Source organism: Dipodomys spectabilis, unplaced genomic scaffold (genome assembly GCF_019054845.1).
Source record: "Dipodomys spectabilis isolate Male_0828 unplaced genomic scaffold, ASM1905484v1 ptg000140l, whole genome shotgun sequence".
Taxonomy (NCBI): Eukaryota; Metazoa; Chordata; class Mammalia; order Rodentia; family Heteromyidae; genus Dipodomys; species Dipodomys spectabilis.
In genome coordinates this window covers 15410793-15438444 of record NW_024870817.1, presented here as the reverse complement: position 1 = coordinate 15438444, position 27652 = coordinate 15410793, and the positions used below count along the sequence as shown (strand labels likewise).

Sequence of the window (27652 nt, the reverse complement as noted above, 5' to 3'; positions counted from 1 at the left end):
TTTCCTTCAAATAATAAAACACAGATATTGTCACAGACATGAGAAATACTGCCAGTCTTAAATGATGTAAATCATGTTAAGGCAAAAATTAGAGAAGTGGACTAAAACTAGGAATATATAAAAATCCAAACTCCAAAATAATGAAGTACTTCTGGGAACCAGAAGAGAAACACATTCCAAGGGTATTGTTTAAGAACTTAAGAGACTGATTATGTATGGAGGGAAAGAATGAGAGACTCACCTTGAGAAAGACAAACATGGGAAGGTTGGTACATTCTTGGTGTTCTAATTAATTACTTAAATGAATTCATGCAAAAGTGTAACTTTAATAATTTTACTATGTCATTTTACTCTTTTAATTAAAGCTGATAAGACCTCTAAAACCTCACCTATGTTCCCTAAGTTCTATACTATATACTATTGTATAATAGAAATTTTATTCTTCTTTGCTTTTTTCCTTTGTAGTAATGGGGGCTGAATTTAGGGCAAGGGCTCTGCTACTACAACCACATATCCACCCCTTTTGTAAGTTTCTAAAAATTTTTGTAGACATAAAGTGCTCAAATGTATTTCATATACACACTTATAATGTAGTTTGATCAAATTCACCCTGTGTATATTACTGATTCTTAACATCCCCTCCCCGAACTGTTTTAACAAATTTTACTGTTTCATTCGATTACTTTCATAATTATATACAATGTACTCAAATCATATTCATCTTCCATCATATTTTCTATTTCTCAGACATTTTTCCTTACTTTTGTCTTATATGACCCTGAACTAGCCAATCCTCCTCCTATCTCCACCCCCTAAGTAGATGTGCATGCATATAGGAATGCAACACCATATGCTGATAAAAATCTTTCAACTTTTTGTGAGAAATCATTGAATCTTCTCTAGAATTTATTGCTATGAGGTGACTACATATGTGCTATTAAAAAGGTCAATTTTACCCTCAGATAATATTTAACATAGATAATTTAAGATTATATGGAAAATATATCTTACGAGTTATTCCTTTTCATACAAATGAAGGGAAGAAACCTTAGACTTTTTTTTTTTTTTTTGCCAGTTCTGGGACTTGAACTCTGGGCCTGGGTGTTGTTCCTAAGCTTATTTTGCCCAAGGTGACACTCTACCACCTGAGCCACAATACCACTTCTGACTTCTTTGAGTAGTTTATTGGAGATAATAGTCTCACTGAATTTCCTGCCCAGGCTTGCTTTGAACCATGATGCTCAGATCTTGCCCTCCTGAATAGCTAGGCATGAGCCACTTGGGCCAGGCTCAAAATAGCAATCTTTTAAGAAAATTATACATTATTAGTATTTGATTTAGAGTAACTTTGAGATCCTCAGTATATAATTAACAATTACAGTGCACCTATCAAGATTACAACATACATAAAAGAATTAAGGTATCTTAAGTGACAGACATGTGTTTTAACATTAAAAAAAAAACCATTTTAATGACCCATCTTCATGCCAAAATTCATATATAGGGTTTTTTACATAAATGACTCTCTGAAATGTTTAAAAATCAACTGTCTTGAATTTTATTTTGTAATTAAAGAAGAATGCTTAAGCATATTTACTTTAAACGTAAACATAAATTTGACAAAAACAAAACAACTGTTAAGCTGAGCAGAGATGCAGTAAAGCTACAAAGTCCATCAAGATTGAAGTCTCAAAGACAAAACCATATGGGTCACTGATTCAAGTAGCCTTAATGGTTTTATCAACGCTTCAAAACAATAACTTGACCAAAAAGATGGTTTCTGTCTGGATTCATTGCCCTTAGGTTCTGACTCTCTTGATAACTGGAACTGGGGAAAGTCATTTATGAAATAGCTCATAAGCACCCAAGAAGGGCAAAACACTGGGATAACTTAGGTTTCAACCTTTTCACATCTATTAACCTGAGGCCATGAAAGCAACAAAGTTATTTGCCTTTAATGTCTGGAAGAATGATCATTTCAATTTTTGTCAGTAATAGTTTCCAAGTAGGCTAAAAAAAATTCTTGACAATGAAAATTAAACAACTCTCTGAGAAATAAAATACACCAAATAGCAATATTCTTCTTTCTTGTAGACACTAAAAATAAAACTTCAAAACTTAAATATAAACATGCTACAATTTTAAAATTCAAACTCTGAATACTGTATCAACCTCCATGGAGTTAGAATTTTGTTATGTTTCATTAAACTAGCTCTCCTGCTGACAATCAGATTGAAACAAAGCACACATTGTTTACCATTAGAAAACATATTTACATATAAACTTGGGACTCACACCACTCCAAATGGTTTCAATTTTCATCTCCCTGAATAAGTTAGGAAGGAGAAAAAGAAGAGATGTTACTCAATATATTTCCTACTTTCTGTTTCTCAACTGTTTACATGTTTTAGTAATTGATTGCTAGACATGTTCAAACAGATTTCTTAGACATGCTCAAATAATTTTTTACTCCAATTTCAACTCGCTACATATAAAATTTAGAATTTACACATTAAGCATTTAAACAAACCATCTCTGAACAATTTACAAATGAAGAATACAAGATGCAAACAATAAAAATCTTAGAGCTATTCAGTTATAACAAACAATTACTCACTGCTTTTTTGCACTAAAGTCAGTGCTTTACATAAACATTTATTGTGCAACAAATTAAATGGTGGGGTCTTAGATCACCAGCAACTGCCATCAATGAGCAGTTAGTTCACTAAGACAGCAAAGAGAAAAAAGTAATGATGCTGCGCAGCAGTGGCTCACACCTGTAACCTATCTACTCAAGAGGCTTAAATCTGGAGGGTTATAGTTTAAATAAAATAAAAAGTTTAAGAGCACAGAAAAAGGATAGAGAAACTGAGTAAATCTTAACAGGCAGTTGAGAGAGCAGTATGAAATAATGTAACAGGTAAGGATATCTGATACTGAAGTGCATAATGAGAAAGATTAAGAATAAAAAGCAGTTGAAACTAAGAAGAATGACCAAAGATAGACTAATTTAGAAGGAAATCAATCAACCTTCAGTGAGACTGAACACCAAAGATGACAATGTCTCAAAGTTTATTTCAAAATGTTTTTATTTGGATGACTGGCAGAATATTAGACATGGATAGGCAAGCTAAGGTCTGAAAGAAGGTTGACAAGCCTCAGCCAGGCTTCCTACACAGAGTACTTTTCTTGCATCTTTGGTTTCCTAGAACACAGAAATTAGAGCTGGTGGCTCATGCCTGTAATCCTAACTACTCAAGAGGCTGAGATCTGAGAATCCCAATTCAAGCCAGCCTGGGAAAGAAAGTTCAAGAGACTTTATCTCCAAGTAAAAAATGCCAGGTGCCAGTGGCTCCTGCCAATAATCAGCTACTCAGGAGGCTAAGATCTAAAGATCCCAGTTCAAACCCAACCTAAGCAAAAAAGACCATAAGACTCTTCCCTTTAATTAACCACCATAAAAGCCAAGTGGAGCTGTGGCTCAAGTGGTAGTGTTAATCTTGACTACAAAAGCTCAGTTCAAGCCCAGAGTTCAAGCCCTAGGACTGTCACCAAAAACAAAAGAAAACAAAACAAACAACAACAACAAAAAATCCTATGTAAAAATTACTCTTTTGTGATATGTACATATAATTGTTTTGGCTAAAAACTAGTATACAGCAGATCTTGGAACTGACCGACATTTAAATTCAAGGTGAAAGGATGTAATTCATTTCTTTATTCAGTGTTGGTTTTATCTAACCCTTAGTGCTAACCACCTCTCACCTTGACCTAAAATAGAATGTGATAAGTGGTATGGCAGAGGTTAATTCCCAATGTTACAGGAACAATCCAAGTTAAAAGAGTGATTATATCTTTAAAAAGGAGGTCTGGGGAAATCTGGTTCACAAAGGTGACAGCTGAACTAGCTGGACAAGGATAAAAATATATACCACTATCACAGGGAGAAGGAAAGAGAATATTGATGGCTACATTTTACTATGAATTACACACCACAGGCTTTTTAAGTTTTTGGAAATAATTACAGGATCTTAAGCCCAAGAAACTAAGTCAAACAAATTTTGGGAAAACAACTGTTATTAATCTAGGCACAAGGCCCTGGTTCAAGTCCTCAACACTACTCCTCTTCCCCAAAAAGGTAGTAAAAGCAACACATTCATTGTGTATGCACACACACACACACACACACACACACACACACACACACACAGCATTGAAGGTACCAATGTTCTCATTTAAAGGAACAAGAATAGACTAAACATGGTAAAAGTATAACTTTATGTTCTGTCCCACTAAATAGAATCAAAGTACAACGATGTACTAAATTTGAAAAATGAAGTCTTCACAAGTTACATGCAGTTGGTCAAGCTAATGAAAAGCAAATCAAGAGTCTTTTTATATAGCCTGCTTTTGAGTATTTGTTTTATTGAGACAAGATTTCACTATGTAGCCCTGGATGGCCTCAAACTCATCTCCTGACTCAGCCTCCTGAATGATAGAATTACAAGAAAGCACAAAAATGACCAGCTATAGCAATTGTTTGAGCAAACTCAGAATAAGTACAAGAGATAAACTCTCAAAGAAAGGTAAGAGCAGTTAATACTTAAATAAATGATTGCAAGCAACTACAAGTCTGCATGATTTAGCAGGTAGGTACTGCATCAGAGATATGAGTGATCTGGAGTTAACTTTGAAAAGGTTACATGAATAGAAAAGTACAAGATAAGCTTGGGAGATATCTTTGAGGACTAACCACACCAAGGTGAGGAGAAAAATGCCATAAAATAAAAATTAGGATTACCAACATAATCAGTATAACTGAAAAGAGATCTTGAAATTGGAGAATTGATGCTGGAGAGGTTTAAAAAAAAAAGGTTACTTTAATAGTTTCTTCACCAAAACTGAGGACAGTTTAAAATCCAAAGGATAAAATTTTTATAATTACCACCAATAGTGGTTAAAAAAAGAAATCACAAAGAGGCAAAAAATCTCTCCCAGACAATCACTATTATCCTAGGGTAGATTATATGGGCTATTCTTGACTTTATCAGTTTTATGCCATAACACTTAGAGACTTAGTAAATTAGACTGAAAGTTAAAAAATGAAATAGAACTAAAAAGGAGACTTGTGCTAACATGCAACTGAGGTTACAGAAGGATGCCGATTGGGCACAAAAGCAGATAAAGGAATAAATAGCCTACTGATATGCAATACTGACTTATCATTTTACTGATGTATTGATTCATATGAAATGCTGATACTGTATTATCTTGATCTATAAAATAGCAATTTCTTAATAAATCAAAACAATACTACAAATAGATAAATAGAACTGTATTAACAGGCATATGGATTTTCAAACACAATTGTTTAGAGTATTAGTATGTCATGAGTTCTACTGAGAAGGTAAGTACCAGTGGGAGGCAATAGGATTAATGGAGAGAATGAATGAGGATAAATGTGGTCAAAGTAGTTTATTTGTATGTAACAGCAATGAAACCAGTTGGGATTATTTTAGGAAGGGAGGAAGAAGATAAAGGAAAATGGCAGAGCTATGAGTTTGATCAATATACAGTATATAAACATATAGAAATTTCATCATGAAATTCTCCTTGTATAATTAATGCACATTAACTTAAAAGAGAATTAGTTTGTCAGCACCAATGATTCAAAGAACAAAATGCTTTTAATTTTTCAGAGGAAAATGTACAAGCATGACATTTTTGCTATTTTCTAATTTAGAAAAATAATAAAAACTAAAGTGAAAAATGAACAATCTTCAATAAAATACCTAAACATACCAAAAATGTCATAAGTAGAACTACAATCATAGTAGAATGCACAAGCAAAAAAAAAGAGCAGCTCAAAAAGAGCTGCTTCAGACTTTCTGGCGAAGATGACAATATATAGTCATTTATCAGAATTTGATTAAATGTAAAAAGAGGTGATAAGGCAAGTGGAAGACTAAACAGAGCAAAGATAAATACACTTTCTCACAAGAACAGAGGACATTCAAACTAAATACAATTCATAAACCATTTTAACACATTGGTGGTGAAATTAATAGTTGTTTTAAAAGATAATTTCTCAATTACAGTGGGTTAAACAAATTATGCAGCATCTCATATAGAACAATGCCATAGTCATTAAAATGTGGATGGAAGTGAATCATTTTAAAAGATGTTAGTTAACAAGTTGCTTCATGTCTAGCCAAGACATGCACAAATGTTTCAGTACACCACTAAAAGATTCAATGGAAGAATGTAGCCTAAATTCTTTTACTTTTCCTTGACACTATAGAAAACCTTGCAGGTCTATATTCAGAGAAACTATTAGCCATTAACCAAAAACAATAAATCAAGTCATTTGACACTTACAAATCAATTTAAGTCGATTTCAGCTAGGTCTTAAAACCTTTCTTGACTTTCCAGTTTTTACTTAAAAAAACAACAAAAACAAAAAAGCCCAGTATAATTGCAAACTAGCCACCATCATTCCTAACTATAATCACTAGTTTCAGGATCTCTCCTGCAATTAAATTATATTCATCTCATCTTTAAATTTTCCAGAAAAGTGACATGGCAGGTTTCCAATATGTTGAACTATTTGCCTTATAGATAAAAACATAAATCATAAATTTCCCTGTTTTTTTAAAATTATATTCAGAAGTATACAAGGAATTTCAGCATAAAGAAAAGTAGTCTAAAAGCAAAAGACAAAATATCTGCTTTTTATAGATCTGAGAACAAGGTTTGTTTTTATGAGATAACCTCAATTTAATGCAACAGATGTTACAAATACTTTCAACACACTAAAAATTAAAATTTTGTTGAGAGCCAGATGCCGATGGCTCATGCCATTAATCCTAAACTACTCAGGAGACTGAGATCTGAGGATCACAGTTTAAAGCCAGCAGGAAAGTACGTGAGACTCCAATTAGCCACCAGAAAACTGTAAGTGGCACTGTGGCTGAAGTGGTAGAGTGCTAGCCTGGAGCTGAATAGCTAAGGGACAGTGCCCAGGCCCAGAGTTCAAGCCCCACCACCGAAAAAAATATTGTTGAGTACACTAAAAAATATTAACTAAACAAAGTTAAAATATAAAATTAAGCTTAACTCAAAATTTAAAGTCAGATATAAAAAAAACAAGAAAATTTAATGTGTACCTTTGATGTCACCATTTAGGCAATGCACTCATTGTAAATGTTCTAATGTATTAAATAATTAAACATGCTGGGAATATAAATTCCGTCACTAGCTACAAATAAATTAGAAAATCTCTAATTCTCATATTCCTTATCAACAAAATGATAAGTGATCTCTAAAATCTCAAGCTGATTTATCTATGACTACATTATTTTAACTAAATACAAAATAAATCATTGGCACTCAAGCACTTAACATTTCTACTTCACCATAAGAGCCTGTGATATGTAATTATTGCTAGTGGCAATGAATAATCTGTTCCTTACAAAGATTACATCACCTAACACCTGTAAGAAAATGTAACATTTATATATAATATTTGCTCTGAGAAGAAATTAGAGTTCCAAATTAGTATAAGGTAGCAGACTTGGCCTTCAACCCAGCATTCTCATCCTATTTAGTGGTTTGTGGATTTCTTTTAGGAAAGACTTATGAATGCCACAAATTCTATAATTTTACTTTGTTTTGCGTTAAAATCTGACTGAACACCTGTGTCAATTCTCCCTTTTTAAATGACTCATTCTGTTTATAACCAAAACTTTATTTTTTTAAACTGGGGCTATCAATAGAAAGAGGGGCTGGGAATATAGCTCAGTGGAAGAGATCATGCCTAACATATATGAAGTCCTGGAATTGATAAGGGTTCGGGGTGGGAGGAACCTGTGTGGTAGTGTACACCTATAATCCTAGGCAGGTGTAGCCCCTGCTACATAGGGAGACCTTGTCCCCATGAACCTAAGAATCTGACATATTTTGAAATCAGTCATTTATAACCATCATGAAAAAAAGTGTCCAAAGTCCTCTGGAATGATAAAAATCATTAAACCTTCAAGAAATTAAGCTTTGATTCTGCTGGAAAGAAATCTGCCAGTACTTTTTCTTTTGAGAAGAAAAAACTTTAACTTCTTTTTCTGGGTATTATATTAGGACAAACAGTAACAAAGGAACCAAATAAAAGATAATAAAATTAGCTAAGCTCTCTGTATAGGATAAATATAGGCAACTACATACACAAGGAAGTAACTAAATATAATAGTTTAAAATGTTTCTCTTCATCACAAAGATAAAGTATAAAATTCATTTAAAAAGTGAAATAGGGCTGGGAGTGTTAACTCACTGCTACAGTACTTGTCTAACATGGACAAAATATTAGATTCAATTCCCAGGACTACAAAACAAAGTTAAATAAATAAAAACCACCATACCCTTACAGAGTCAAGGATTTACAACATTAACATGTTTACAAACATGTATGTATAAAAATAGAGCTGAACAGTTTATTGAAGTTCTTTCTTCATAGGCCATTTCCACTGGTGGAAAAAGTTTCCTCTTTCTTTCCAGTGTCCATTTATATTAATCTCATCTCTTCATAATCCAAACTCTCTACTTCCAAGAACTTACTCTATTATTATGATCTTGGGCTTCTACTTTTCCCTGTGATACCTGAGAAAGAAAATAAGTAAGTAAATAAATAGTTGGTGAGTATTAAGATGTTAACATAGGAAAGGAGCCTTTGAAAATTATGCTAATAATAAAATCTTTCAAGGGAACGTGTCTGGTGATCACATGGGAGGGAAGGCCAGGTGCTCTATGAGAGTACATACTTATAACTCAGGAAAAAGCTAAGTTACAGGTGCACGAGTAGGAATCCAAGTAGAAAGAAAAAAAGCAAGCTTATTCTTACAGCCCTCAGGAAAGGAAATACATAGATATAATTCAGGCTTGGAACAATGACACACAAAATACGTACGCTCATTAAGAAATTCTAGTGTATCACAGCTCCTCAGCCCCAATTTTTCTACTTGTTTCTCACTCATCAATATTACTAAGAGTTCACCCCCAGCTCTAAGGGAGACTCTTACTCAAGTGTAAAGGAATGCCTTAACTGGATGCAACTAAGATAGCAAAGATATGAAAGAATCTGTATTCTCATTTCTTTTAGCAGTAGCAGATGTGTTTGGCATCTGAGTAAGCAATGTCACTATGCATAGCCTGACAGTAATTATTAATTTCTCTAGTATTATATAAGACACTCTATATTAACTAGGCTTGAGAAGATTTTCTAGAAATTGAATTATACAGCTACAAAATGCAACTATTTCTAATTATAATATTTTTATAGGAAAATGATTGAGTTTTGAATACTGAATTAAACTCTCAAAATTCAATCCCCTTCCAAATGGAAACTTATCAAACATAAATGATAACAAGACTGGAAAACAAAGAAAGGAGCCAAGGTGACTGGGTTAGAAAGTCAAATTTTATCACCAGGAACTGTGTAATTTGACAGGTTAAATTTGTGGTGCCTCCATTTCTATGTCGGTAAAATGAATATTAAAAAAAAAAATCTACACAAGATTTAATTACTTCAAAAGGACTAAATGAGTTTTAAGTTTAGAATAAAATATATGTAACTATTACTTATTGAAGAAAAGTAAAATTCAATTTTACTCCTCTGTAGTAATTCTACTTGGCCCTTAAAAATCTGGACTAATAACACTTTGTAAATTCCTTCTTGAATTCTACAAATATTGAATATCCTTTCCATTGTCCCTTCAATGTACATTCAACTAACTGTACATCAACAACATCTACAAATTAATACATTCAGAATCACAGAAATGCTAAGTCAAACTAGAAGTCACCCAGTTCTAATTCAAGCTGACATTCTGTGCCATGTACTTATTTTATCATCAATCATTTTTAGAAATAGTCACATACAAAAAGACTCACGTGTCTTGATTAAAGATTATATACTATAATCAGACATTAGTATTTATTTTTAAGCTTTAATATCAAAGTAGCAAAATTTGAAATTGTTTTGTTTTTCTAAATTTCATGATTAATGCTTCCAATACAAAAGATAATTAGTCTAACAACAAGTGAATACAGCAAGATTTCAGAATAGAAGTCAATATACAAAAATTAGTAACTTTTCCATCTCCCAACAATGAAGAAGAATTTGCAGTTAAAAATGTGATTTTGGAGGCTATGAAGGTGGCTCAGTGGTAGAGTGGTTGCCTTGCATGTATGAGGCCCTGATTCAATTCCTCAACACCACATAAGCAGAAAAAGCAGGAAGTGGCATTGTGGCTCAAGTGGTAGAGTGCTAGCTTTGAGCTGAAGAGCTGAGGGACAGTGCCCAGGCCCAGAGTTCAGACCTACCACTGACCAAAAAAAAAAAAAAAAAGTGATTTTGGCTAGAGATGTAGGTTAGTAGAACACGTGCCTGTCATGTTCTAGGTTCTGTGTGTGTGTGTGTGTGTAGCATCACAGAACTGCTACTAAAATACCACTGTTACATCAACATTTTTTAAAAAATTAAATAACTCGATATAAATCTAAGAAAATATGTATAAGATCTGTTGAAAGAAAACTACAAGACTCTTAAGATCAAACCCAAACAACAAAATATATGTAGTTACTCTGTGCTCATGGATAAGAAGGGTCAATATTGTCAAGATGTCAGTCTTTCTCCATTTGATCTATATATGCAATCAAAATCCTGAGAAATAGTAATTTCAATACCAAAAAACTTGTTTCCAAAGTTTATAAGGGATAGGGCCTAGGGATGTAGTTCTGTGGTAGATTATTTGCCTAAAATATCAAGGCCTTGGGTTTGATCCAAAGAACTACAAAACAAACAAAACAAGCCAATAATGACAAAAAACCCCACAAAATTCAAAGTAAAACTCTGAGCCAGGGCCTGGTGGTGCACATTTGTAATAATCCCAGCCATATGGGGAGGTATGAGGATCACAGTAGGAAGTCAGCCCTAGGCAAAACTATGAGACTCTATCTGAAAAATAACAAAAGGACTGGGAACAAGACCCAAGCAAGAGGTAGAGCATTTGCCTAGCAAGTGCAAGGCTTTAGGTTCAAACCCCAATACAACCAAAAAACAAAAGAATATAAGAAACCAAAAAAGCAAAAAAAAAAAAAAAAAAAATAGTGGTGGGTAGAAAAAAAGCTGACAAATTTTATAAGAAGGAAAAGACCCAGAATAGCCAATAATAAAGAAAAACAAAGTTGGAGGCCTGATATTAATGAACTTCAACGTTTAAATGGACACTACAAGGACCTTAAAAAATAGATATAAATTTAACATCAATAAAATTGCTTCTTTAAAAATCTGCAGAAAAAAAATCCCCCAAAACTGTAAGATACCAATATACAAGTATCAGAATGGCCAAAATCCTGAACAGATAATACCAAATGCTGACAAGGCTGAGCAACACAACTTCTCGTTTACTGCAAGTGAAAGTAAAAATAGTATAGCCAATTTGTAAGATAATTTGGCAGCTCTTATAATCATGTTATCATGTATTTCAGCAATTGTATTCTTTGATAGTCTCCCTTCTTATACAAAATTAGAAAATTAGGCTTTGGGTCTTTCCAGTTATATTGTTCCCTTTGCCTAGTTTCACAATTAAGTTAAAGAATATAAGCCGTACTATTCATACATTTGCAATGCATATATAAATATAGTGTTGAGAGACATAGTAACTGTTGAAGGTCTTTGTTTTTACACTCAGGTAAGTTTCTAAATCATACAAAAGAGGAGGCTGCCAATACTGAAGGCTAAAACACAAGCTCCTTCATATGAGTTTGAAATCTTTCCTGTAGTTAAGTACCTAACAAGGCTCTGAAATGTACTAAAACCCATCAATCTCGGAGGCAGGTAAGGTTTAAAAAAAAAAAAATTCCAGAAAATGATGTAATGAATGGAATCCACCCCCCCTCCCTTCCCCCAGGGCACTTAGGTGAGAGTACCAGCATAACCTTGAAATTCCTATCCTTTCTTTCATAAATGGCTTGTGGACCTGCTGGCCCACAAAGCTACGGGGAACTAAATCCTTAGTAACCCAATTTTGATTAAGATCCTCTTTCTTCCGGTCCTGGAGTACCTTCAGCCTGAAAACAATACAGAAAACAGAAACCTTCTTTAACAACTCCCTAACTGGAAGGCCTCAAAATGAAACAGGCTCCGGTTACGGTCCTCCATGATCACTCCTTTCCACCTGTTCCCCCGTATCGAGTTCTCTCCTGGACTCATTTGCCCTGCACTTCGAGGAACTGATACCGCAGTGGTTCCTACTCCCATACCATACCCGGCTCTGGAGCCCAAGTCGGACACCTTTTCCGACTCTGGAGTAGCTAAGTTTGGAAGATAACTTGACTGGGATCGTTGCAATGACGAGGGTGGCTGGCTCCTGTCTAGGAGGGGGCCGCACTCTGTTTCCCAGAGGTAATTTCTTAAGGTCTCCAATGGCTGCCCACGGTCCTGCGGCGGCGGAGGGGCTGGCGGGACCGAGGTGCGGGGTCGGGTAAGGTCAACGCTCTTCACCTGGCGCCGCGGGCCGGACGGAGAAAGGACCCGCAGCGGGCAGGCTGCCCCCCCGGGGTGCCCCCGCCCCCGCCCCGCCGCGGCCCCGCCGCGCCCCAGCCCGCAGGACAGGTGAGGTCCGGCCCGACGGCTCCCCGCAGCCGGCTCCATTCGGAGCCCCGCACCGGCCCCGCTCCTCTCCGAGGACCGCCTCCCCACGGCCCCCGCCCGGGCCTTTTCCTCCCTACAGGGGTCCCACCGGTCCTCGCGGAAGGACTCACCATGGCGCCGAGGACAGGTCGTGAACTAGACACTCCGGAGTCGCCAGTACCGCCCCGGATCTCCACTCCCCAGGCTGCGTGAGGGGAAGCTCGGGAAACCGCCAGGGATCAGGGCTTCCGGCTCTACCGGAAGTTCTCCCCGCGCGGGACAGGAAGTTCCTCCTCCTCCAGCATGCCGGCGACCCTGCGCCACGCAGAGATGGGGCGAAGCAGGACGTCCTCTAAAGCCACTTCCGCGGGTGCTCGGGTAGAGGCTGGGGGGCGGCGCTGACCTTGAGACCGGGAGGCGCCGGCGCAGGCGCGGCGCAGGCAGGTGGGTGGGTGGGTGGGTGGAGTGGGCGGGGCGTGGTTGGGAGCCGGAGCGGCCTCGGAGGTAGGTGGGCGCGCCTTGCTCCGGGAGGTGAGGGAGCCTGGGCTGGGGTGGCGTGGGAGCTGACCCCAGGCCCAGTGGTTTGCTGAGCGTGGAGACCGAGATGCCAGGCCCTGTGTATGCTGGGTGGTCGCGGTCACGTCCACTCCACGTCTGCCTTCTGGTTTTCCTGACTCTGCCGTGGACTCGGGTCTCGCCCTCTCCGTGGACTGATGCTCGGGGCTTGCGTGTGACTCCTCCGGATCGGAGTGAGAGGTTCCTTCGCTGATCACAGACACGACCCGAAGCCAAAAGGAACCGAGTCACCAGGAAGAAAATGCTTCCCGTTTAACACATTCGATGTGGGCGAGTTTGTTTTGGCTAAAAGACAGTAACAGTTACCCGGGGGCTAGAAGTCAAACTTCCCCTAGAACCCATAGTTCTGTGACATGCTTCCTCTCCCCCACCCCCTCCTGCCCCGACACGTTCACTACCATCCACTCTTTTCGCCCTTTCATTTAGGTATAACTAGACAGCTCTGGAGGCAGGCTTGAACCCAGAGATGCATCTCAGAATGTAGGCATGATTATGTTGTGGCTACCTTAGTTATGTTCAGAATAACATTTGTCATGTTCTGTTATGCAGTTGCAAGAGAGAGAAGCTAAAAAACCTTCTGATTGATCAAGCAAGATGGCCATGGATGGTAATTTTAATCTTCCTTGTCAAAGTACCAAGAAGGAATTGATACTAAGTTATATATGGCCCTAAAATTCTAGAAATCAAAATTCTGAGATATCCAAAAGAAGCAGGCATGAAACAGTTGTTTCTGTTAGAAAAGGACACAAAGACAAGGTGATGACATAGTGGTTTTTGCTTTAAATTGGGGGAGGAGAGATACAGTATGACAATTTGAGAAGATAGAGGAATCATGGTGACAGAAACAGTTGGAAGTGGAGTGAGGCTCTGGAATAGTTTTGTAAGAACAGATCCTGTTGAGTTCAATACAGAACTTCCCTGTGGGTTCTGTTTCTACTATTTTGGGGCAAGGTTGTAAATAGGCATAGGCAAGCCTCAGAGCAACTGCAGATGGTTTTAAGTGGGATAGGAAGAATTGGTGTTATGGAGATCTTTGACCTAGGAAAATGTGTACCAGGAGACATGAGCAAGAACAATTATATTAGTATTATTTATAACATTGAAACTTGGAAACAACTCTCTGCCCTTCAGAAAATAAATGATAAGTCTTGTTAACAACGTGTTGAATAAAATGGGAATTCATAAAAGAATACCACAATAGAATTCCACTTATGTAAAGAACTATTAAAACTAAGCCATACCTTAGAGGCAAAAAGCTAAGTAAGTCTGTAAAATAGGTTTATAATTTAGCAACAGAACAATAACCACAAAAATTTTTTTTAATTTAATTTTATTTTATTTGAGAACATACTGTACAGAGGGGTTACAATTACATGGACAGGATAATGCATACATTTCTTACCAAGCATTGCAGCCTCCTCCTTTGTTTACCCTTCACCTCCCTTCCCAGCCTCCCCACTCCCCCCCACCCAATCATACCCCCCCCCCCCCCACACCGACATTGTAAAGCTGGTTTTGACATGACATTTTGTACTTCTCATTTTTGCAACAGGTCCACCTGAATCCTTAAACGACTTGTTTGTCCCCATCTCCTCCACATGTTATACTGACATCAAATATAGTGAAAGCGGGGGTTACACTGTGGGGGAGGGACATACAAAGCAACAAGGAAATAATCTTATAAATGCGTTAGAAACACATGCATGAAAGAAACAAAAACATTAAAATACATATTTGAGGGTTCATTTTCCTAACATCACATTCTCTGACTTTTTCCGCTTGACTCATACCTATACTAGATATTGCAAATAAGGGAAACCATGGGACCTATGTTTCTTTGGGCCTGGCTTACTTCACTTAATATAATTTTTTCCAAGCCTTTCCATTTCCTAACAAATGGGGAAATGTCATTCTTTCTGATGGAGGCATAGAATTCCATTGTGTATATATACCACATTTTCTTGATCCATTCATCTACTGAGGGGCATCTGGGTTGGTTCCATATCTTAGCTATGGTAAATAATGCTGCAATAAACATAGTTGTGCTGGTAGCTTTAGTGTGGTCTTTTTTGTAAACATTTGGGTAAATGCCCAAAAGTGGGATTGCTGGGTCATAGGGGAGTTCTATGTGAAGTCTTTTGAGGAACCTCCATACTGCTTTCCAAAGTGGTTGAACAAGTTTACATTCCCACCAACAATGAAGTAAGGTTCCTTTCTGTCCACATCCCCTCCAGCATCTGTTGTTGTTAGAGTTCTTGATTTTTGCTGTTCTAACTGGAGTGAGGTGATATCTCAATGTTGTTTTGATTTGCATTTCTTTTATGGCTAGGGATGTTGAACATTTCTTCATGTGTCTATTGGCCATCCTTCTTTCTTCTTCAGAGAAGCTTCTCTTTAAGTCTTTCGCCCACTTACTTATTGGGCAGTTGTTTCTTTGAGGATTTGTTGTTGGGTGAATAACAAAATTTAAGATGATTTCTCTCTAGCTAAAGAGGAAAGAAGATAGAATAAGGAAGACAATACAAAAACATTAAGCATATGATTATACAGGTTGGTTTAACAGGAGGGTCCAGGTTTTCCTGTCATGGTCCTACTTCGTGGTATAACTAATTTCATTCTTGCCCTCAAAATTATCTGTGTAACAAATACATGCTTATTCTTTTTAAAGAAATGTTTTCCCTCATGCTGAGTGGATAGCTCTTCATCCTTCTATATGCCATAGATATATCTCACAAATACTCACTTGAAACTAATTAATATTTAGTAATATAATATTAGATTATTTAGCCAATGAAAATAGTTAAAATCTGAATGTGAAATAGATGCAAATAAGATCATAATGACTGCCCTGCTCACTTAAATAGATACGGACATAAATTGTATAATGTGTGCCCAGCATTGTGTTTTACTGTTTACAGATATATCACCTTTGTAGGAAAACTTTTAGGTAGGTATTGCCTAAGTTTCTAAGAATCTAAACTTCAGAGAGTATATGGCAAAGCAGAATTTGAATCCAAATGATGTGACAAACCTACATGCTTGTGACCTCAATGCCAGAAGAGACCCCGAGTCTGTAAGACATTCTCAGGTCTTTTGTGCTATGTTTCTCATTGGCAATTGGATGAAGCTTACAGAACCCTTTTCATAATAGTGCTCTTAAGTATATGAAATGTGATGCATACAATTAAAATGAAATCAGTTTTATAATAAAGTAGGCAAAATATTAAATGTAGCATACATGTCATTTTTAGGGTACTTAATGATGACTCCACTATCTAGTATCTCTTATTTTCACATACACTAATTCTATCTTGAAATACTTAATGTGATAGGAAAATATTTTCCTACAAAAACATCAACATTTCTTCTACGTAAAATTGGTTGCATGTGTTCACAATGAAATGACATGTTAAATGTTATGTTAAAGTTAGCAAATATAGGGTTTGAAGTGTAATTCATTGGTAGAGGGTATATGGTCTTGGGTTCAGTGTCCAGCACAGAAAAAAATAGCAAAATTTAAGATATAACATTTTCCTTACTAAATTTATAGACATCTGCTATATATTTCACATCAGAGAAATCGTTCATATTTCCCATCCCACCTTACTCTTTCTGGCCTGAGCTTACAAAGTATGAAGATATCAAAATAAACTAGTTTATTAGAGACAAAAAATATTTCTTCATGTAGTGAACTTGTGTGAGGGATGAGAAATGGGAATGGCTTAGGATAAAACACACACACACACACACACACACACACACACACACACACACACACACACACACACACACACACACACACACACACACACACACACACACAGAAACTTGGAAGTGCTTTCGAGTGTTTTTTGAAGGAGGTCTAAAACTGGTTCCAAACAAGTACATCCACATCTTAGTCTTAAAAAAAAAGATTATAATTATTACAGTACTGAACATTCTATATAATTTTCAATACCTGTTGCAATGCTAAAATTAAAGAAGAAAGTTCAAATAGCTGAACATCTTTAGAAGTTTCGTTGGGCTAGAAATGTGAGAAGGTTTTGCTTGCTTTCTCAAGATTTAAAATATCAACAGATAACTGGCAAACCTGATTCTCACCAACAAGGAGGGATTGCATAGCTAATTGAAAGTGACAGAAACCTTGAGAAAACACACTAAAGTACCAAGGATAATTATAATGGAAACTGAAAGATAGTGTTAAGCAACTTGAAGCCCACAAAATAAGGTGAGACTTGCAAAAAATGCTAAGATTTGACAAACAGTGGACCTTTAACAATTCTGTTCAGAGCCAGGAGATACTCAAGAAAACCACTTTCAGCCTCTATTATAATCTTAGAGATAACAGAAAAAGCAAAGGTCCTAAACTGTTGGTTTGCATCATACTTTATTTTTCTTTAAAAAGAGGAATAATTTGACACAGTAAAAGAACATGCTTGTAGTATCAGAATTAAGCCTAGATTAACTTCTTCTATACTGTTAAAATGTATGGAAGACCATTGTTTTCAATTGAGCTTCAGTTCTAGGGTCCAAACACCAGACCCAAATAGAGCCAGTGATAGAAAAGTTCTACATCAACAAAGTTGTTTATCTGACCTTTAAGAAATTGTACATATGATCATATAAGATGAAGCTAAGTGAAATGAACCCCAAGATAGGGACACAACAGGTTTTATCTTTGTTGCTGTTGTTTTTCATGTACTTACAATGTACTATGTGATTTTTTTGTTTCTTTTGTATGTTCTTCCCCCATGGTATAACCCTGTTTTCACTGTATTTGATTCCAGTGCCCTGCATCTTGTAAATACATTTTTTTCTAATTTGGGGAGGGGAAGAGAAATAACAAAATGCTGAAAAAAGGATTCAGGATGACCCATTACAACAATGAGATGTACAAGACACTATGTTGAAAAGGAACTTTGCAACTTTGGAGAAGGGAGGGAGGAGTTGGGGAGGTGGGGAGGATGGTAGGGGAAAAACAAAGAAGGAGGTAACAATGCTCAATAGGAAATGTACTCATTACCTTACTCATGTAACTGTAACCGCCCTCTGTGCAGTATCTATACAATAATATACATATATTTAAAAAAAAGAAATTGGAAAAGGAAACAGCCAAAATCCAAAAATGGACTAGTTTTAATCCATATGATAAGGAAGCCATCTGTACTTTAAACCTTTGTTTTACTTTGTACTGACTAGACTTTCTTGTTCCTAGTTACTACTTTTTTCAGCCTTTTCCTGCCTATAAAGCCTACTCTTGATTATTTATAGAAAGATATGTTATCATGAGTTCAAGTCCAGCCTGGGCTACATAGAGAGCTCCAGGCCAGCTTAGACTACATACCAGGATCCCTCAACAAAACAAGCAATAAATAAATCAATGAAGAAATTATTTCTGGGTAAGGAGGAACAGACTCAGGGTCCAAGATTTTTCTTTTGATTCCTTTGGTATCTGTTTAAGAGTCAGCTGCTGACACATGTATGTCTTGCACTGCTATTCTCTGTCGCCATGTACCTATGAAGGACAGAGAATAATGCACACCTTCTCCACAGAATGACTTTTTCTGAATAATGGAAGTAAAATATTTAAAACACTGGATCAGATTTAGAAGTAAAGAGCACTTACTAATATTATCCATCCAATATTGAAAATATTGACAGAAAGCAACACTGATCCCAAATAGGGGACAAAATTATTTAAACAAATTTTATTGTTACTATAAAGGTGATGTACAGAGGAATTTACCTAAGTCAGCTAAAGAGTACATTTCTCTTTGGACAATATCAGCCCTTCCCTCACTCTTTCCCAGTTTGGGGGAAGAAATTCTTAAGGACACCTAATAGCTCAAGTACACATTATCATGTATGTTCTTCCTTCTATGGTATATCCCCTGTTGTCATTGTATTTGATTTTGGTACACTGATATTGTATATACGTTTATATGAGTTAGGGGAGGGAAGGGGAACAACAGAATGATGAGACAAAGGAAAAGAGGGAATCAATGCAACAGCGATATACACAAGACAATATGTTGGACATGATTTGTACAACTTGGGGATTGGGGGGAGGGAAAATAGAAAAATGAGGGAAGGGTAACAAGTTTGACAAGAAATGTATTTATTACCTTATGTAATTGTAATTCCTCTGTACATCATCTTGACAATAAAAATAAAGAAATAAAACTGTGTTCAGTACAGCCTATAGTGTTTTCAGGACAGAATTGCCTGACAAATCACTTCTCAGATTTATCTCCTGCTAACAAATGCATGATTGTATCTACTTTTTATACTGTGGGACTTCATCTCCATTGGCTGCCCTGGAATTGTAATCTTGGTCTCAGCCCCCTGTGAAGCTGGGATGATAGGCATACAACTAGCTACTGGTCATGCCAGCTACATAAGACTGAAGTCTGGAAGATCATGAATGCAGGCCTGGCTGGGCCAAAAGTCTTTTGAGACCCATCTTAAAGCTGCTGTATCATCTGTCATAACAGTGAATTGCAGTCCTGCCTGCCCTAGGCAAAAATGAGACCATATCTCAAAAATATTCAAAGTAAAAAGGACTGGAGACATGGTCCAAGGAAAAAAGCACCTAGCAGGCAAATGTAAGGTTCCAAAGTCAAGCCCCAGTGCTGCCTCCCCCCACCAAAAATGAAAACTTAAGAAAGCAAATTTTCCTTTCTGCCTTTTTTGATCTATTTGGGCCTTATGATTTGGATAGTGCTTACCTACCCTGGTGAAGAAACATCTTTATTCAGTCTGCTGGTTCAAATGCTAACCTCTTCCAGAAATACACACATACAAATAGTATTTTACTAGGTATCTAAGTTTCTCAGTACAAACAAGTTGTCACATAAAATTAACTATTATGATTTGGATTTCACAGGATATAGGAATTAACATATACTAAAATGAGTGGTAGAAGGTAAGAAAAGTCCATAAAACTTCATGGAAACTCTTTCTTTTTTCCTATTTCTGGCCGGATTCAGGTTTCAAGTTAAGGCTTCATGCTTGCTAGGCTGCTCAGCTGGTACTCTACCAATTGAGCCAAGCATTCAACCTGCTTTTGTGCATGTGTGTGTGTGTGTGTGTGTGTGTGTGTGTGTGTGTGTGTGTGTACCAGTGCTGAGGCTTAACTCAGAGCCTCATACTCTTCTTAACTTTTTCATTCATGACTGGTGCTCTCCCACTTGAGTTATGCCTCCACTTTTGGCTTTTTGCTGGTTAATTGGAGAGGAAAGTTCTATAGATTTGTCTGCCTAGGCTTGCTTCAAACCATAATCCTCAAAACTCAGTCTCACGAGTAGCAAGGATTATAGATGTGAGCCTCAGAAACTGACAGTTTTTAAACCAGAGTGGAGTTAGGGAAATACAGATCCTATATTTCTACTTTGGCTAAGAATGTCAAGGTCTGAAAGAGACTTCACAGGTTTGTTGTGTATTAGCCATGAAGCCATGTAATGCCCAAGTCATAGCCAGAGATCCTCCAGAGCATATTTCAGGTGATCAGAGAGAGCCTCTGATTGACAAATACTTCCAATGCCTTACTCCCTTGATCTGCCAGCATAACTTCTGTATATATGCAAATACCTAAATAACCATGTGCATACTCAGGATGAAATATTCCCAAGCAGGCACAAAACCAGAAAGAGTCACCTGGAGACCCTCCCTTCAATATTTACTTGAATGGAACTTAATTTATTCAGCTGAGATTCCCTGACACCTCTAATCCCCTGCCAGGACCATGTTAATCCTAGGCAAAAATCTGAAATTCAATATAAGAAATACTCTGAAAGCATCCATAAGAGACATCTGTTCAACTAATGTTTGTTTTGCCTGCAGTAATTTATTGCAGTGTAATTAAATTTTCTTTCTGACAAAGCTACTAGACTATTAAAAAAGTAAAATAGAATAGACAGTGTTTATCATGGACCAAGATGTATTTTACTTTTTAAAATCATGTAAGTAGAGGTGGGGAAAAAGAAAAAAGTCTAATCTACTTTCAGGTAACAGCTTAACATGAAAGGATAGTAGCCACTTGGTTAGCAATCAGCATCTTTGGAGATGAATAGTATAGATTCACACTCTCTTTCAGGGTCTACTTGATAAAGACATAAAACCCTTATTTACCCAATTTTTATCTTACTCAACTGGGGAAGGATAGAGTACATTCTAAACATTGGATATCTTGACTCCAAGTTAAATTCTAAATGGTGGTGATAAAATTTTGAGTATTAATTTAAGGAGTCTTACATGAACAGAATTCATCAAACTAGTGGGAATTTTCAAAAGTTTTCATTCATTTAAAAGTCTAAAATTTATGGAATTAATACTCCATGTTAATGCTCATCTAGTTAGGTTTTAGAAATATGATTAAGATATTGTCCTTGAATTGCACTTTAAAATCTGATAAGGGAAACAGGCTTATAAAGAGGTAAAAATATGTTATAATATGTTAATTCAAAGGTATTATGTTTAGTATAAAACAGTTATAAGGGGTAACAATATATAGGGTGATGAGCACCAGCTGGTATGAAATACCTTTAGGAATTAAAAAGTACCACAAAGGGATATGTATATACTGCTGATACAAATATAAAAGTTACCATATTATGAAGAAATTTTATGTACAAGTCATACCATTTGATGCAGCAATTTTCTTTTAGTTATGAACTTTAAAAACATCCAGAGTCTGTAGTTTAACCCTATAATACTAGCTACTTAGGGAGCAAAGATTGGTGGATTGAAATTCAAGGCCAATAAAGAAAAAAAACAGAATTATTATCAATCTCAACTAATGGCTGTGTGCAGTGGCATATCCCTATTTTGTCAGCTACACAAGTAGGAGGATTGCAGCCTTGTCCAGCCCAAAATAAAGTAAAGCCTTACCTTGAAATTAACCAATGTCAAAAGGGCTGGAGGAATGGCTCAAGTATTAGAATATCTACCTATAAGCACAAGGCTCTCAGTTCAATACATAATGTTACATATGGAAGTTTTATGATTATTACAGCAAAATAAGGTGAGAGATTGAGAAAACTAGAAAGATTTTAGACAAAGATACAGCTGTTATAAAATATAATTGTAAACAGTTACGTACTTTTTAAAAAATGCCTGTGAAATATAGCACAGACTATATTTAACTAGAAAGCTAAGGACCATGCCATTTTACCGCCCTCTTCAGTGTTTTGAACTTTGTATGTTATATGTGTAAAAATTAAATGCAATTTTAAAACATTCTGCTTCAGATTTTATATAAATATAAATATAAACATTAGTGATACAAAGAACCATTTATGCTAAGTGAAAAATCAAGGCTATTTCATCTCTTGCAGTATCTAGTATATGGTTAGAAAGTATATAGACTATCTGTATTACAAGAAATACTTTATTCAGTGTTTTATACCATAATAAATCTAGATCTGGTTTATATCAAAACAAGTAATACCATGAATAAACTCACTTTAGAAATGATTGAAGGAAAATGTCAATGTTTAGCCTGGAATATATGTTTGTGAGATTCAGATAGCTGGTATCAAGTATCTGAATTTTTGCAATGAAGAAAAGTGATCACGATTCCGAGGGAAGATCTAAGAAAATGGGTCTAAACCCATTGGCAGGGTCTATATAGGAAGCCATTTCAGCTCAATGTCAAAACACTTAGACTGTCAATTGTTTATAGGCAATTTCACCTCAATGTCAGGAAACACTTTCTAAAAGAACAAAGCAAAAAGTGAGTGAATTTCCAGCCATTTGAAAGATTCAGGCATAAATTCTAGTAGGGGGGACGTTATAAAAGAGAGGTAAGCATGGAAGTATATTTCTGTTATGGTTCCAGGATTGTGGGAAGTCATTTAACCATTGTGGGACTTGATTTTCTGTACAACGGGGCGAAAATTTACTAAATTCCTCTTGTGTTCTTTTTTATTTTACATTGCTTTGAGCCTGCATTGGTGAAATTACATATGACTTTTTAATTTTTTTGATTATCTTTGCTTTCTTTTTTTCTTCTTTATATATATGTATATACATATACATATATATATATATATATATATATATATACTATTGTAAGGATACTGTACAGAGGATTGAATTGTAAGGATACTATACAGATACTGTATTGAACATTGTTACACCCTCCTTTGTTTTTCCCCTACTATCCCTTCCCTCCCCACCTGGACAACTCCTCCCTCCTTTCTCCCTACTCCCTCAAGGTTGTAAAGTTTGTTTTCAACATACTGTCTTGTACAACTCATTATTACAATGGGCCATCCTGAATCCTGAATCCTGAATTTCAGCATTTTGTTATTTCCCTTCCCTTCCCCAAATTAGAAAATTGTATATACAAGTTTCAGGACACCTGAATCAAACAGTGACAGCATGGATTGTACCATGGGGGAAGAGCATACAAAGAAACAAAAAAAATCACATAGTACATTATAAGTACATTAAAAAGAACAGCAACAAAGATAAAACCTCTTGTGTCCCTATCTTGGGGTTCATTTCGTTTGGCATCAGGGTGTATACCTCTTCTGCTTGTCCTAGACATATACTAATTATTGCAGATAAGGGAAACCATGGGACCTATGTTTCTTTGAATCTGGCTTGCTTCACTTAATATGATTTTTTCCAAGTCTTTCCATTTCCTAATGGGGCAGTGTCATTCTTTCTGATGGAGGCATAGAATTCCATTATATATATATATATATATATATATATATATATATATAATATTTTCTTGATCTATTCATCTACTGAGGGGCATCTGGATTGGTTCCATATTTTAGCAATGTGAATAATGCTGTGATAAACATAGTTGTGCTGGTAGCTTTAGTATGGCCTTGTTTGTGATCATTTGGGTTAATGCCTAAAAGCGGGTCATAGGGGAGCTCTATGTGGAATCTTTTGGGGAACCTCCATACTGCTTTCTAAAGTGGTTGTACAAGTTTACACTCCCACCGACAATGCAATAGTGTTCTCTTTTGGCCACATCCCCTCTAGCATCTGTTGTTATTAGATTTCTTGATTATAGCCATTCTAAATGGGGTGAGGTGGAATCTCAATATTGTTTTGATTTGCATTTCTTTTATGGCTAGAGAAGTTGAGCATTTCTTCATGTGTCTATTGGCCATTCTTATTTCCTCTTCAGAGAAGTCTCTGTTTGAGCCCACTTACTTTTTTTAGCTGGTTTTTTTTTTATTGTGAAAATACCGTACAGAGGGGTTACAATTACATGGGCAAAGTAATGAGTACATTTCTTATCAAACATTGTTGCCTCCTCCTTTGTTTCCCCTTCCTATCCCTTCCCACCCACCCCTCGCCAAAGTTGTAAAGCTCGTTTTTCGACATAATGACTTGTACATCTCATTGTTGCAATGGGTCCACCTGTATCCCTATTTAAACGATTTCTTTTTCCCCTTCCCCTCCACACATTATACCAAGATCAAATACAGTGAAAGCAAGGGTTATACCATGGGGGAGGGACATACAAAGCAACAAAAAAAATCATCTTATAAATATGTTAGAGACAATCACAAGAAAGAAAAACTATTTGAATACTTATCTTGGGGTTTGTTTCACCTAACATCAACTTATCTGACCTTTTCTGCTTGTCTCAGACATTATTAATTGGCAATTATTTCTTTGAAGAGTTGTTGTTGGGGGATTTAATTTTAGATATGAGACCCTTGTCCATTGTATGGCTAGTGAAGATCTTCTCCCAATCCATGGGCTTTCTATTGATCTTGCTAGCTATGTCCTTTGCCATGCAGAAGCTCTGCAGTTTCATGCAATCCCATTTGTCCAACCTTTCTTTGATTTGTGGTGTTTCTGGAGCTTTATTAAGAAAATTTTGGCCTGTGCCAAGGATACCTAGAGTTTCTCCTATTCCTTCTTGTATTGTTTCAGGGTGTCTGCTTTGACTTCGAGGTCTTTGATCCATTTGGAGTTGATTTTAGTGCATGGTGATATATGGGGATCTATGGGGATCTAGCTTTAGTTTTCTACAGTTGTTTAATCAATTTTGCCAGCACCATTTACTGAAGAGGATATCTTTTTTCCATTTTATTTTATTAGCTCCCTTATCAAAATTAGGTGGCTGTAGGTCTGTGGGTTCATTTCTGGGTTTTCAGTTCTATTCCATTGGTCCTCAGGTCTCTTCAGGTGCCATGGCTATCTTTTATATGACATATACGAATAAGCTTTGTGTGTGTGTGTGTGGGGGGGGGTCATGGGGGCCTGAACTCTGGACCTGGACACTGTCCCTCAGCTCTTCAGCTCAAGGCTAGCGCTCTACCACTTGAGCCATAGCACCACTTCTGGCTTTTTCTGCTTTTGTGGTGCTAAGGAATCGAACCCAGGGCCTCATGTGTGTAAGGCAAGCCCTCTACCACTGAGCCACCTTCCCAGCCCACGAATAAGCTTTTTATCACTTCAACTATACCACATAAGTGAAAATGAATATGTTGAAAACATTTATAGAACTGTAAAATATTCTGTAAGTGAAAATATTACTGTAGCTTAATATCATTGGTCAATAGGAAATGCAAATTAACACCTGGATGATATATCAATGCATACCTGTTTTTGTAATATTTTTTATTGTAAAGATACTGTACAGAGGGGTTACAGTTACATGAGTAAGGTAATAATTACATTTTTTATCAAACATTGTTACCCCCCTCCTTTGCTTAAAAACAAAAGCTAGAATTAAAAGTACTTATGATATAGATGCTAACAAATTAGATGGCAACTGGATCTCCCATTCATTGCTGAGGGGAATGGAAAATAGAACAATCACTGTGGACAAATAGTTTGGTACTTTATTGTACTGATAAATATAAACTTAGCATCTTAGCCAGAAATCCAACCAGTGAATATTTACTATGAAGAAATGAAAGTTTATGTTCACACAAACCCTATATAAGAATATTCATCTCAGCTTTATTTTAGAGATAAGCCAAACCTGGAAATAATCCAAATGTCTTCCAGTAGCTGTATGAGAAAATTGTGGTACATCCATATCATGGAATGATACTTAATAGTAAAAAGGAATCACCTATTAATTCATATACAGATTTAAGCTATTATGCTATCTGGAGTACCATAAATTAGGTTTAAGTAAAAGTGACTAGATCCTCAGTATCTATTTTAAGGACTTTATTCAAGTGACCTTGCTCTTCCTTCCATCACCCAATAGTACCAATTGGAAGACCACAAATTGGGGCAGCCATTCTGGATCCAAACTATAGCAGACTCTAATTTTTGAGCATTAAATGCTATAAAGTGTGATAGAATTTCTTTCATATAAGACCTTTTTCTTGTTGAAGAGTGTGATAGAGCCAGGCTTGTTGTGCATTCCTGTGATTTTACAACTTAGGTGGGTGAAACAAAAAGCTTTTAAGGTCAGCCTGGGCGATAGAGCATCTTCCAGGCAGCCTTAGCCACATAACAGTACATTGTCGCCAAATAAGTAACGGTGAAATTGAAGATGTTAGACATATTTTATTTGGCTGGAAAATTTTGTTCCTTTTTGTTAGAGGAGCAATCAAAAATAGGGATAAACTCAGACACATCTCACTTTTGTTTTTATTTTATTTTTGTTTTAAATCTTGCAGACTTTCTAAGGAACATTCTTGAAAGAAATTTACCTCAATTTTTACAGCTCTCTCATATGTTTTTTCCTTCCCCCACCCCACTTTATCTATAATTGAAAAAACTTTACATAGCTTGCCAAATTCTACTTTAGATGTTGGTTCAGTTTAAACTTAACTAAATTAACTTTATATATATATTACATAATAAACATTTGCTTAAAATTAATGTCTTTCCTGAGGATAAGATCTACTCAGAGAATTTGTCTCAAGAATAGAATGCTCTTGTCAAGTAATCCTTATTAATACTAAACTACTAGCTTTTGTCAAGGGTTATTTTCCTTATTTCTTCAGGCTAAGTTGGAACACATGATTAGTTCTACTCATCCACTGACCAAATGTGTCATGTATCACCTCTAGGCCAAAGCATTTAAAATTCAGTATATGAGTCACTACAATATTGTCTTTCTGGCACAAAAGATAATAAGACATCATATTGGGATGACGTTTCCAAAGGAAGCAAACAAGAGAAAGTCACAGTAAGAATGAATGAATAAATAAATAGACCTTCTAGATTCCAAAAATTTTCCTGAGTCAAAAGCTGTTTTGTGAAAGTTCTCTCAGATTTCTATAAGCAGCATTACCTAGCCTGTTCTGGTGAACATAATTTGCACACAAACTCTACAATGTTAAAAACTTCCACAGCCTTTTGCATTCCTGTATATCCAGTAAACAGTTTCTATAGATTATCAACTATCAACTTAAGACCTAAAGTTTCTAATCTAAATGAACAATAATT

The 27652-nt window shown here is 36.3% G+C and overlaps 1 protein-coding gene across 4 annotated transcripts in view; it reads right to left on the bottom strand.

Moving 5' to 3' along the window:
• The window catches only part of Tmem161b (transmembrane protein 161B), a 61701-nt gene extending 48750 nt beyond the window's left edge, over window positions 1-12951 (bottom strand). Inside the window, exons 1-3 of one of the 4 annotated variants that reach the window (XM_042690805.1) lie at window positions 12814-12951; window positions 8608-8649; window positions 2296-2326 (exon numbers count right to left, since the gene is read on the bottom strand). In XM_042690805.1, coding sequence (XP_042546739.1) covers window positions 2296-2322 — 27 coding nt within the window. In that variant the 5' untranslated portion in view covers window positions 2323-2326; window positions 8608-8649; window positions 12814-12951. Of the gene's footprint in view, window positions 1-2276; window positions 2327-8607; window positions 8650-12813 lie in introns of those variants that run through there. The other 3 variants (XM_042690804.1, XM_042690806.1, XM_042690807.1) reach the window with 3 other exon arrangements.
• Window positions 12952-27652: the final 14701 nt, after the last annotated feature.